Here is a 12,007-nt window from a genome sequence, read left to right as displayed (position 1 = left end):
TATGAGCATTGGTGCTCTTCTCAGATCTTTACAGAGTAACTGTGTCCTCTCTCCTAGCCCAGGAAGGAGAGGAGGAGTCAGGAGCAGTTTGACAGGACACCAGGGTGGGGTGATCAGCAGCCGGAGGGGCTATCATAGAGAAGCTCATCAGTGCTTCTTGGTTTTAAAAAGCAGAGAGAAGCGCCAACATGTGAGACCCTGTATCTACTAAAAATACAAAAATTAGCCAGGCATGGTGGCGCATGCCTGTAGTCCCAAGCTACTCGGGAGGCTGAGGCAGCAGAATCGCTTGAACTCAGGAGGCAGAGGTTACTGTGGGCCGAGATCATGCCACTGCACTTCAGCCTGGGTGACAGAGCAAGACGTTGTCTCAAAAAACAAAAAAATTACCCTTTCAGCCCAGGATTTTGGGAGGCCGAGACAGGCAGATCTTGAGGTCACGAGTTTGAGATCAGCCTGGCCAACATGGTGAAACCCCATCTCTACTAAAAATACAAAAAATTAGCCAGGTGTGGTGGCGCACACCTGCAAACCCAGCTACTAAAGAGGCTGAGGCAGAATCGCTTGAATCCGGCAGACGTTGGTTACAGTAAGCCGAGATCACAACACTGCACTACAGCCTGGGAGCTAGAGTGAGACTCCACCTCAAATAAGTAAGTAAAATTATCCTTTTAGTAGCTAATGCTTACTGGGGATTTATTAGGTACTAGGCACTATGCTAAAGCATCTTACACCAGCATTATGTAACCCTCATGACAATCCCAAGAAACAGGCACTATTATCCCTATTCTATTAAGAAGCTAGGTTTTCTGGGTGAGATGTGAAATAAATGACATCACTAAGGTAGCAAAGCTGAAGGAAAAGTGTAAGAAGGATGCTGCTGACTGTAAGTCGAAAGGAAAGTTTGATGGTGCAAAGGGTCCTGCTAAAGTTGCCTGGAAAAAGGTGGAAGAGGAAGATGAAGAGGAGGAGGATGAGTAAAGAAACTGTTTATCTGGCCGGGCGCGGTGGCTCAAGCCTGTAATCCCAGCACTTTGGGAGGCCGAGACGGGCGGATCACAATGTCAGGAGATCGAGACCATCCTGGCTAACATGGTGAAACGCCGTCTCTACTAAAAATACAAAAAACTAGCCGGGCGAGGTGGCGGGCGCCTGTAGTCCCCCAGCTACTCGGGAGGCTGAGGCAGGAGAATGGCGTGAACCTGGGAGGCGGAGCTTGCAGTGAGCCGAGATGGCGCCACTGACTCCAGCCTGGCCAACAGAGCAAGATTCTGTCTCAAAAAAAAAAAACAAAAAGGCACTCTTGTGTTCTCAATAAATAAATAAATAAAAAAGCAGCAGCAGTTGGGCTTTTATGTTCCGTCTTACCATAGGAGTAAAAGGTGCCATCCAGTGTACTCTCCACTCCTTTTAGCACCTCTCCTCCTCAACTTCCCCAGCAGTTCATCAGACCCAGAGATTAGAAACAAGTGTCTTTGTTGGAAACTAAAGATGAGGAAGAGGGTCTGCTACAAATGCGTTCCCTTTTAGCCTCCTCTGCCTTGGTTTTTTCCCTCCCAGCCATTCAGGAAGGAGTCAGGCATGTACAGAACTCAGGGTCTATTTATTAGGAAGGAGATGTCAGTGCTTTATCAAAGATGAAGGGGTCACAGAGGGACGACGGGACAAAGGCCCTCAGCTGGGACATTTCTTGGCCACAATGAGAACAGCAGAAGGCACGAGTCCTGAAGATGGAAGAAAACAGGCTTGAACCACAAGGATACTTAGTTTTTGCTCCCAAAATTCCTGGCCTTGTACCATGTTCACAAAACCCTTTCTCTTTGCATCCCTCCTTTTCCCAAGCATGCCTCCCTACTCCCCCAAGTCCTGGTTTCTAGTCTTGCAGCCATACCCAGCTCCTGCAGAGGCCGCTCCATGTCAGCTTCTGAGAAGGCCCGTCTGGGGAAGCCACTGAGCAATTGCACAGGGTCCTGGCCGCCTCCTGGTTCCTCCCCACGGTGGAGCTCCACATAGAGCCTCACGGCTGCCAGCTGTTCCCGGGCCCGGAACGTCTGGGTCAGTGAGGTCCCATCTGGCAGCCTGACCTAAAGGGCAAGGGAGATACTCAGTATTGTGGGCATCAAAACTCAATGAGGTGCCCAAGTAAGGCAAAGAGCTAAAGCTGGCCCCTCCTTCTTAGATTGAACCAGCACAACTACTATTTAAAGCACCAAATGAACAGCCACTTAGGCTCTGCTTTACTAAGTGTGGATGAGAGACTCCCAGCTCCCTCACAACCTAAGAAAGACAAGGATAAGATTATATAAAAGAATCTGGATAAATACCACATCACCAGACAGCTGCATAATAAATCAAATAAAAACATGAACAAGTAAAAGGGTAACTGCTGAGTAAGAGGGAGGTATGGGTTTAAATATGACTGGGGCAGGTGAAATTTGATACCTTTCCCAAGAGTAGATAGGATTTCAAAAGTCATTTACAAAGAAGGGAGAGATTTGGCAAACGGCACATTAACTGAAAAAAGCTCTGAAACGGGCACCTTAACAGGCAATAAAGGGGTCCCAGGAGGAAGATAGGAATCAGAATCAGTACCTGTATGCGACACTGGTCATACTCCCGCTTGGTGGGAGGCTCCTGGCTGGGAGAAGAGGGAACAGGACCTGGCTCTGGTGCCGGTGGGGGTGGCTGAGAGCCCACACTGCCACCATACTAAAGGGCAAAGCAAAACACTCAATCAGGTACTCACCCACCCTCAGGTGAAACACATCATGTAAGCCCAAGATTTCCCTCTGAAGCTGGAAAAGATTTACTAACCTGCCCACTCCATTACCCGTGGCGTCTTCTCAATCACCTACCTTCTTGGCTCTCTCTGCTTTGTCCCTCTCGATCTTTTCTCTAACTCTTTGTCTGGAATGTAGACAAGAGGAAATTAGGTCAGACATCAACAAAGCAAATCTTGATTTCTTTCTCATCTGCTATCCATCATCTCGATTGCCTAGACCTGGCTGCTAACTCCTCGGCCTTTTCCCTCCGCCTCTCCTCTGCAGCCCGGCGCATCTCATCTTCCTGTAGCCGCTGTCGTGCCGCTGACAACTCTTGCCCTTGTCTCCTGCGCTGCCGTTCGCGTTCCAATGCCTCCCGTTCCTCTCTCTCTTCACGCTCCCGCTGCTTCTGGGCCACCAGCTCCAACATCCTGTGTTGCCAAGAGAAAACAGCTCAAGAGAAATGGACAGAGTGAGAAGGTGCAAAGTTTACCATAAACAAAATTGGGCGACATATATCCCAAAGTAGATTAAAGAAAAGGAAAAGAAAATGCCAAGAAAGAGGAAATGTGGAAAGGTCAAGGTTCTTTGACCAGATGTGTACCGGGGCGAGGTGGAAGACGACCCTCAGAGATGTGAGACTGTTCTTACTGTACCTCTTAGTCTGTTCCTGTCTTTCCTCTTCACTCAAAATGGGTTTGCCTTCTCCGGCAGCAGAACCAGATCCTACAAACAAACAATTGGTATTATTATCCCTTCAGATTCTCCTCGGACCCTCCTGATAATCACACGGTGTCCCTCAGTCAGGACCTTCAAGGCCGCCTTGCTCTGAGGAAGTGGGCTCCCGTCCCAGGATATGTCCAAGGGGGGTCTCTAGAGGCTCGTCTACATCGGGGTCGTCTTCGTGCTCCATCAGCCTGGCAGGGAAAGTCGGCGGGGAAGTTAGCTCTGAGGCTGCCCCTTCCGCTAGCCCCCAGTTCTCCGCCACCCAGGACGAGCGCTCACCAGTCCATCGCAGCCTCGATGCCCTGGTTCCCTGTGAGGGCCAGAGCCTTCTCCCTGGGGGCAGAAACACCAAGAATAGCGCCCACGAGCCATGGTGACCGTCAGGCTGGCGCAAAGGCCGGGACAGGTCCGCGGCCCCCCACCCCCGCAGGCAGGGGTTGGGGAACTCCCTTACGCGCGTCCCCTGGGGAAGCCCATCTCGATGAGACTCTCAAGAGCCGTCAGCTCCGCCATGGCGCCGACACCGCCGCTTCCGCGGGCACCTGGTGTGTGACGAGAAGGAGGGCGGGAAGGGTCAGCGCGAGGCAACCCGCCCTCGACGCCCGCGGACGGGCGCTCGCTCTCTCACCCGGCTCTATAGCAGCCAGGGACACCAACGAGAAGAAAGCCGAGGGGAAGCGGAAGTACCGGATCTGTTTGGGTCACGTGGGGGCGGACGTCGACGGGTGCCGCTGAGAACCAGAAAACTTCTGGCACTGCTGCCAGGACTTTATGTGGGCGGGAACGGGGAGGCAACCCACCAAGCCAAGGCTCCGGGCTGCTGTGGGGAAGAAAGCTGGTGCGGCTCTGAAACCCGTGGGCGGAATGAAGCCAGTTCCCGGAGCTTCATCCTGCCTCACCCTCCTTAGAAATTAGAAGGAATATGGTCCCTTAGCGCAACGCTTTGGGAAGTTCTTTGGCAATGTTTGCCAGGAGCCGAAGAAATGTACTTGCTCTTTGGGCCGCTCATTCTCTCTGGGGAATTGAGCCATCCTCTGCCTGACTGCCAAAGGGATCTTTGCAAAACACAATGATCTAATCCTGTCCTCACCTCCCTGCTTAAAACTCCGTGACACTTCCACCATCTAGGACAACTTAATCTTTTTTTTTTTTTTTTGAGATGGAGTTTCACTCTTGTTGCCCAGGCTGGAGTGCAGTAGGGCAATGGCGCGATCTCGGCTCACTGCAGCCTCCGCCTCCCGGGTTCAAGCAATTCTCCTGTCTCAGTCTCCCGGATAGCTGAAATAACAGGCGCCCACCACCACGCCCAGCTAATTTTTTTTTTTTTTTTTTTTTTTTTTGAGAGGGAGTCTTGCTCTGTCGCCCAGGCTGGAGTGCAGAGGCGCAGCAATCTCGACTCACTGCAACCTCCGCCTCCTGGGTGCATGCGATTCTCCTGCCACAGCCTCCTGAGTAGCTGGGATTTCAGGTGCCTGCTACCATGCCCAGCTAATTTTTGTATTTTCAGTAGAGACGGGTTTCACCATGTTGTACAGGCTGGTCTTGAACTCCTGACCTCAAGTGATCCGTCTGCCTCGGCCTCCCCAAGTGCTGGGATTACAGGCGTGAGCCAAAGAGGCTATTTTTGTATTTTTAGTAGAGATGGGGTTTCTCCATATTGGTCAGGCTGTTCTCCAACTCCTGACCTCAAGTGATCTGCCTGTCTCGGCCTCCCAAAGTGCTGGGATTACGAGCATGAGCCACCACGCCCAGCTGTTTTTGTTTTTGAGACAGGATCTGGCTCTGTCGCCCAGGCTGGAGTGCAGTGGTGCAATCTTGGCTCACTGCAACCTCAGCCTCCTGGACTCAAGTGATCCTCCCACCTCAGCCTCCCAAGTAGCTGGGACTACAGGCACATGCCACCACACCTGGCTAATTTTTCTTTTCTTTTCTCTCTCTCTCTTTTTTTTTTTTTTTTTTTTTTTTTTGGAGACAAAGTCTCACTGTGTAGCCCAGGCTGGAGTGCAGGGGCACAATCTCAGCTCACTGCAACCTCGGCTCACCCTGAGTTCAAGCGATTCTCTTGCCTCAGCCTCTGAGTAGCTGGGATTACAGGTGCCTGTCACCGCGCCTGGCTAATTTTCGTAGTTTTAGTAGAGACGGGGTTTCACCATCTTTGCCAGACTTGTCTTGAACTCCTGACCTCATGATCCAACCACCTCGGCCTCCCAGAGTGCTGGGATTACAGGTGTGAGCCACTTCACCCAGCCTAATTTTTCTATTTTTTGTAGAGACAGGGTTTCACCAGATTGGCCAGTCTGGTCTCCAACCCCTGAGCTCAAGTGATCCACCTGCCTCGCCCTCCCAAAGTACTAGGATTAAAGGCATGAGCTACCATACTCGGCCATCTAGGACAATTTAAATGCTAGTAGTCTGACTTCCTTCTGCCCCTACCCCGGCTTTGTTTGGGGGGAGGGGGTTAGAGCCCCCTCTCAAGTGGAGATCACAATAGCACCTACCTTGGTGCCTGGGAAGGCAGAGTATGTAAATGCTGGTTGTTGTTGTTCAGTTTCATTGCCCACCACTTGAGGGTAAGCTGTGCATATTGCAAACCAGACCACACTCCTCTTGGCCTGGGCACCAACCAGTCTCTATGCCTAGGATGTCCTGTCTCTCCACTTAGTAAACTAACTCCCAGGAGTTTTTCAGGATTCACGATTTGCCTTCTAAGAAAAGCCTGCTTTGACCACTGCTCTCTGCCTTCTAGCTACAGTATTTAACCCATTAAGCATTTATCCTGGCTGCTGTGAGTCATTGTTGATTACTTTGTGCTCCACCACTACCTGGGCTGTTAGATTCCTGAAAGTGAAGCTCATTTCAAATGTTTATTAGAAGGTAGAGTAATAATGACAGTAACAGTTACTGATATTGGTAATATATGCACTAGAGACGTGTGTGTGTGAGACATGGTCTCACTTTGTCGCCCAGCCTACAGTGCAGTGGTGGGATCTTGGCTCACTGAAACCTTTGCCTCCCAAGCTCAAGTAATTCTCATGCCTCTGCCTCCCGAGCAGCTGGGATTATAAGCACCCACCACCATACCTGGCTAATTTTTGTATTTTTTAGTAGAGAGGGGTTTCATCATGTTGGCCAGGCTAATCTTGAACTCCTCACCTCAGGTGATCCACCTGCCTCAGCCTCCCAAAGTGCTGGGATTACAGGCGTGAGCCACCGCGCCCGGCCTACTAGAGACTTTTTTATGATTAATCCATATTTAATCATCACAACAATCCCTATGATGTAGAAACTATTTTTAGTCACAAAAAAACAGACTCTAGGTCAGGCATGGTGGCTCATGTCTGTAATCCTAGCACTTTGGGGGGCCAAGTCAGGTGGATTACCTGAAGTCAGGGATTCGAGTCCAGCCTGACCAACATGGTGAAACCCCATCTCTGCTTAAAAAAATGTAAAACTTAGCTGGGCATAGTTGCAGGTGCCTGTAATCCCAGCTACTCAGGAGACTGAGGCAGAAGAATTGCTTGAACCGAGGAGGCGGAGGTTGCAGTGACCCAAGATCATGCCATTACACTCCAGCCTGAGCAGTAAGAGTGAAACTCTGTCTCAAGAAAAAAAAAAAAAAAAGTGTCAGAAAGATGGTTTTGTTTGGCTGGGCATGGTGGCTCACGCCTGTAATCCCAGCACCTTGGGAGGCTGAGGTGGGCAGATAATGAGGTCAGGAGTTCAAGACCATCCTGGCTAACATGGTGAAACCCCATCTCTACTAAAAATACAAAAAATTAGCCAGGCGTAGTGGCACACACCTGTAGTCCCAGCTACTTGGGAGGCTGAGGCAGGAGAATCACTTGAACCTGGGAGGCAAGTTTGCAGTGAACCGAGATTGTGCCAGTGAACTCTAGCCTGGCGACAGAGTGACAGGCTGTCTCAAAAAATAAAAGGAAAAGTGGTTTTTCTTTTTGAGACAAGGTCTGGCTTTATTGCCCGGGCTGGAGAGTGGTGGCACAATCTTGGTTCACTGCAACCTCCTTCTCCCAGGCTCAAGCCATCCTTTCACCTCAGCCTCCCAAGTAGCATGTACCACGCCTGGCTAACTTTTGTATTTTTATTATAGTAGAGGTAGGGTTCCGCCATGTTGCCCAGGCTGGTCTCAAGCTTGCGAGCTCAAGCCATCCCTGTCTTGGCCTTCCCAAGTGCTGGAATTACAGGCCTATTTAATTTATTTTTTGAGACAGAGTCTCCATCTCAGAAAATGAAATAAATAAATAGTAATAATAATGATATAATATGACCTCTCATTATTTGTAAATAAATGAACACTAAGGAAGGCCAGGCACAGTGGCTCATGCCTGTAATCCCAGCACTTTGGGAGGCCAAGGCGGGTGGATCACGAGGTCAGGAGATCAAGACCATCCTGGCTAACACGGTGAAACCCCGTCTCTACTAAAAAAATACAAAAAACTAGCCGGGCGTGGTGGCGGGCGCCTGTAGTTCCAGCTACTCAGGAGGCTGAGGCAGGAGAATGGCGTAAACCTGGGAGGCATAGCTTGCATTGAGCTGAGATAAGCCACTGCACTCCAGCCTGGGTGACAGAGCGAGACTCCGTCTCAAAAAATAATAATAATAATAATAAATAAATAAAATAAATAAATATCCACACAGATGAGGATTATACTGCGTAGTAACACAAAACAGACTCCTGCATTCACTTAATTAAAAAAAAATTCAAGGCCAGGCGCGGTGGCTCAGGCCTGTAATTCCAACACTTTGGCAGGCTAAGGCGGGCAGATTACGAGGTCAAGAGATCCAGATCATCCTGGCCAACATGGTGAAACCCTAACTCTACTAAAAAAAAAAAAAAAATACAAAAATCAGCTGGGCATGGTGGTGTGTGCCTGTAGTCCCAGCTACTTGGGAGACTGAGGCAGGAGAATGGGTTGAACCTGGGAGGCAGAACTTGCAGTGAGCCAAGATCGTGCCACTGCACTCCAGCCTGGGCGACAGAAGTATGTATACTATTCTGAAAAGTGGGTGTGTGGACAGTATTTGAAAAGAATCGTAAACAATAAACATTACTTTCTTTTAAAGATCCTTTAATGTTTTTACAGTGGATATGTAATAAATACAAATGGAGTGAAAAAAGGGATGAGAAATTCCTTGGTATTACTGTCGTTTGTGTTTTGTTCTACCTAGCAAGAATATAAATTTATTCTCAGAATCCCACTGAAGACACTCATTGACAGAGCTATTTTGAGGGTGCATGATATGGATCAACTACAAGCAATGGGCCAATGACCTGATTTGTTAGGCCCACGGACTAAGAATGATTTTACATCTTTAAAGAAGGGGATCTGCCTGGGCACTGTGGCTCACGCCTGTAATCCCAGCACTTTGGGAGGCCAAGGTGGGTGGAGTACCTGAGGTCAGGAGTTTGAGACCAGGCTGACCAACATGGTGAAAACTCATCTCTACTAAAAAAACACAATAATTAGCTGGGCATGGTCGTGGGCACCTGTAACCCCAACTACTTAGGATGCTGAGACGGGAGAATCACTTGAACCTAGGAGGTGGAGGTTGCAGTGAACCAACATATATTGTGTCATTGCACTCCACCCTGTGTGACAGAGGGAGACTTCTTCTCAAAAAACAAAACAAAACAAAACACAAGGGCATCTGGCTGTGTTGCCCTGGCTGGACTGGACTCAAACTCCTGGGCTCAAGAGATCCTCCCATTTCAGCTTCCGGAGTAGCTGCTACTCTAGGTTCGCATTACTATGTCGGGTGGTTTTTCCTTTTTAAATGGTTACAAAGGTCATATAAATACCCACATAATATTCTCCATTTTATCCTCTTAAACCGCAAAGGTTACATTATTTACTATCTGACCGTTAAAAAAAAAAAAAAATTGGGGGCCCCTTTCTATTCTTTCCCAGACCTCAGCCAGGAAACAAAACGCCAAGTCCCGGACCTAAACAAGCGCTCAGCCCAGAGAACCATGACTCTGCTGTGGCTCTAGAGCCTGGGGCTGGCTCCCAGCTTGCCGTCCAGCCCTCCCTGGAGGCAGCGGGTTCCCCTCTTTCCAGGGGCCGGGCTGAGCGCCCCAGGTGGGGCTGGCTGTGCCCGAGATGCCCCCAGGCCCCTTTCAGAGCGCCCCTGCTGCTCGGGCGACGGCTCGGCGCGGGCAGCCCCAGCGATCGCGTAGGCAGAAGTGCCACACCAGGGCGGCACAGCTCAGCAGGGCCAGGGCCGTGCCCACCCCGACGGCAGCGTGGACCAGAGTGCGGGGGTTGGGCGGCACCGCAAAGCGGCTGCAAGGCCCGAAGGCAGGGATGTCGGCCCCCTCGAGGCCCTCTCTTCCAGCCTCAGGCACGCGGCTTGCCCCGGCCTCGTTAGCGGCCACCACGCAAACGACATAAACGCCCCCTGGCTTCAGCCCCTTCAGTTCGGCTCTGCGGACCGTAGCGTTCAGCGGTGGCCCCTTCTGCGCAGCCTCGCTGCCGTCCCAAAGCAGCAGCCAGTAGTGGAGGACCGGGGAGAAGGGGGCACACCAGTGGACCACTGCGCGGCCCCTCTTCGGCCACAATGCTCACTTCTCCCATGCGCGGCGGGTCGGGCGGCTGGGCAGGGCTGGAGAGTCCTGGGCACAGGCAGGCCGCCGGCCCGGCCCTCTGTAGCTCCTTACAGGGCACCTGCAGGTGTCGGCAGTGGTCGTAGTCGCAGGGGACAGCCGGCAAAGGCGGCCACGCCGTCTCAGTCTCATCTTCTTCCTCTTCTTCAAAGTCTTGAGGGGCCAAGGGCTGAGCTCTGGGAACCAAGAAGGTCACGGCCAGGAGCCACAGAAGGCAGGGAGAGCCCAGCATGGAGACTGGAAGGGAAGGGGTGGTTAGATAAAGCCTGTTCAGCCCAAAAGCCTGCCATGTCCTCTGTCTGGACAGGAAAATGCAACTGGGGACCAGAAGAGGAAAGAGGTTGGAATGAGGCGGACACACTTATTTGTCAACCAACTTCTGAGTCCAGGCTATGTGCTTGGTTTTAGACAAAAAAGAAAACATGGCCTGACAGGAGACAGATACATGACCAGCATGTCTTAAGTATTAGAAACAGTTAATAAAGCGCTGGGGGAGAGGAGGAAGTGATTTACTTAGCCTAGGGAAGAACGGTAGGATATTTACTAGCTGCCACCCAGAGAAAAGATCTAAGCCAAACAAGTAACAAAGCTGGGAATGCCTATAATCCCAACACTTTGGGGAGGTCAAGGCAAGAGGATTGCTTCAGGCCAGGATTCCAAAACAGCTGGGGCAACACAGACCCCATCTCTACAAAAAAAAAGTATTTAAAAATTAAGTATTAAAAAATTTAAAAATATTAAAAATATAGTCCACATGCCCATGGTCCCAGCTACTCAGGAGGATCACTTGAGCCCAGGAGTTCAAGGCTGCTGTGCACCATGATCACCCCACAGCACTCCAGCCTGGGTGACAGAGTGAGACCTCAACTCAACAAAAACATGTATCTGTCAGTGACACAGGCAAAAACCCAGAAATGAGACAGAAGTGAGAAAACAGAACAGTAGAGAGAAATATTGTAAGCACAGCCGCATTTTTTTTAAACAAATGAGAAAAAAATAGGGACGCTGGAATCCTCCCTCCCCACCTGCTATCTGTGCAAATCCTGTCCAAGGAGTCCTGGCCCCTGCCTGCCCTCCTCCTCCTCCTCTCTGGCCCATAGCAGCTCCTCACCAGTGGGTAGGCCTTGATGCAGCGGGAATCCACCAGCCGATGTCTGTGGGTGTTAAGCTGATCCCCAAGATCTCAGGCTGTGCTGTCAGGTTCTATCTTCAACTTCAATGCTGTTTGGCTGGAAGCTTTTATAACCTTTGACTGTGATGTCACCACCTAGCTCCCCTCCTCCTCCCCCCACCTCCCCGGTGATTGCCAAAAAAGAGGGCTGCTCCCTTCAGAGGGACTGAGTCACGGGGCCAGGGATCGGGAAAACCACATGCAATGGTTTCAGCTGGAGCCCAGGATGCCTGGGTTCTGGAGGGGAATGGAATGTGGAAAGCAGCCAGGCGCTTAGAATCTGAAGGCTGAAGTCATACGAAGGGATGGGGAGGGGAACATAGGAGGCGGCCACCTGGCTAGTATTAGAGGAAAACAGCTGCAAACAGCACGGGCCTGAGCTGCAAAATGCTGTTTTGGTAAAAATCATACCACATCCATGGCAGTCATTTCCTGTCTTCTGCCTCCCAATGGACAGAGAAAGGGAGGAAGGGAGGGGTATAGAGGGGGCCAGAATGGTGTCTCCCAGCTCTCCAGACCTGCCCTACCCCAGCCCCCTCCCCTGGGGGAGATGAAAGTCACATGCAGGGAGTAGGAAGCTTGCTAGGGGCCAGGATAGCTTCTCCCTCCTTGGACTTCCTAGGCTTATGAATGGAAACATCTGTGCTTAAAATAGCCCGGGTCTGGAGGCCTTCCCCATGAGCAGCCCTTGACAAGAAGACCTCTCCTCTAATGGTGGAAAGTGAG

At 50.8% G+C, this 12,007-nt stretch overlaps 2 protein-coding genes across 3 annotated transcripts; both read right to left on the bottom strand.

Annotated features, from left to right (window-relative positions):
• Window positions 1–1,584: 1,584 nt before the first annotated feature.
• UBXN1 (UBX domain protein 1) lies at window positions 1,585–4,173 on the bottom strand. 2 transcript variants are annotated; one of them, XM_007995376.3, is made up of 9 exons: window positions 3,943–4,173; window positions 3,768–3,821; window positions 3,573–3,679; window positions 3,419–3,488; window positions 3,002–3,193; window positions 2,856–2,907; window positions 2,593–2,709; window positions 1,892–2,084; window positions 1,585–1,724 (listed from the first exon to the last, which is right to left on the bottom strand). In XM_007995376.3, exons 1-9 carry the CDS (start codon window positions 3,999–4,001, stop codon window positions 1,675–1,677), a joined length of 894 nt encoding a protein of 297 aa, XP_007993567.1. In that variant the 5' UTR covers window positions 4,002–4,173; the 3' UTR covers window positions 1,585–1,674. The 2 variants fall into 2 exon arrangements, with proteins under 2 accessions (XP_007993567.1, XP_007993561.1); XM_007995370.3 differs by lacking the exon at window positions 1,585–1,724 and having other exon boundaries at window positions 1,788–2,084; window positions 3,943–4,167.
• Window positions 4,174–8,558: 4,385 nt separating this feature from the next.
• On the bottom strand, window positions 8,559–11,951 carry LRRN4CL (LRRN4 C-terminal like). The gene is given in 3 exon segments (XM_007995358.3): window positions 8,559–10,050; window positions 10,052–10,347; window positions 11,222–11,951. Coding segments are annotated over 2 exon segments (717 nt in total). The 5' UTR covers window positions 10,343–10,347; window positions 11,222–11,951; the 3' UTR covers window positions 8,559–9,624.
• Between the last annotated feature and the right edge of the window lie 56 nt (window positions 11,952–12,007).

Source organism: Chlorocebus sabaeus, chromosome 1, assembly GCF_047675955.1.
Source record: "Chlorocebus sabaeus isolate Y175 chromosome 1, mChlSab1.0.hap1, whole genome shotgun sequence".
Classification (NCBI taxonomy): Eukaryota; Metazoa; Chordata; class Mammalia; order Primates; family Cercopithecidae; genus Chlorocebus; species Chlorocebus sabaeus.
This window is presented reverse-complemented; position numbering and strand designations above follow the sequence as displayed.

Coding starts and splice junctions, on each gene's coding strand:
- UBXN1 (XM_007995370.3), bottom strand. CDS start 4,001: ATGGCGGAGCTGACGGCTCTTGAGAGTCTCATCGAGATGGGCTTCCCC. Junction 3,680..3,767: donor ATCGAGGCTGCGATGGACTG/GTGAGCGCTCGT, acceptor TTTCCCTGCCAG/GCTGATGGAGCACGAAGACG. Junction 2,908..3,001: donor GCCGAGGAGTTAGCAGCCAG/GTCTAGGCAATC, acceptor TCTACATTCCAG/ACAAAGAGTTAGAGAAAAGA.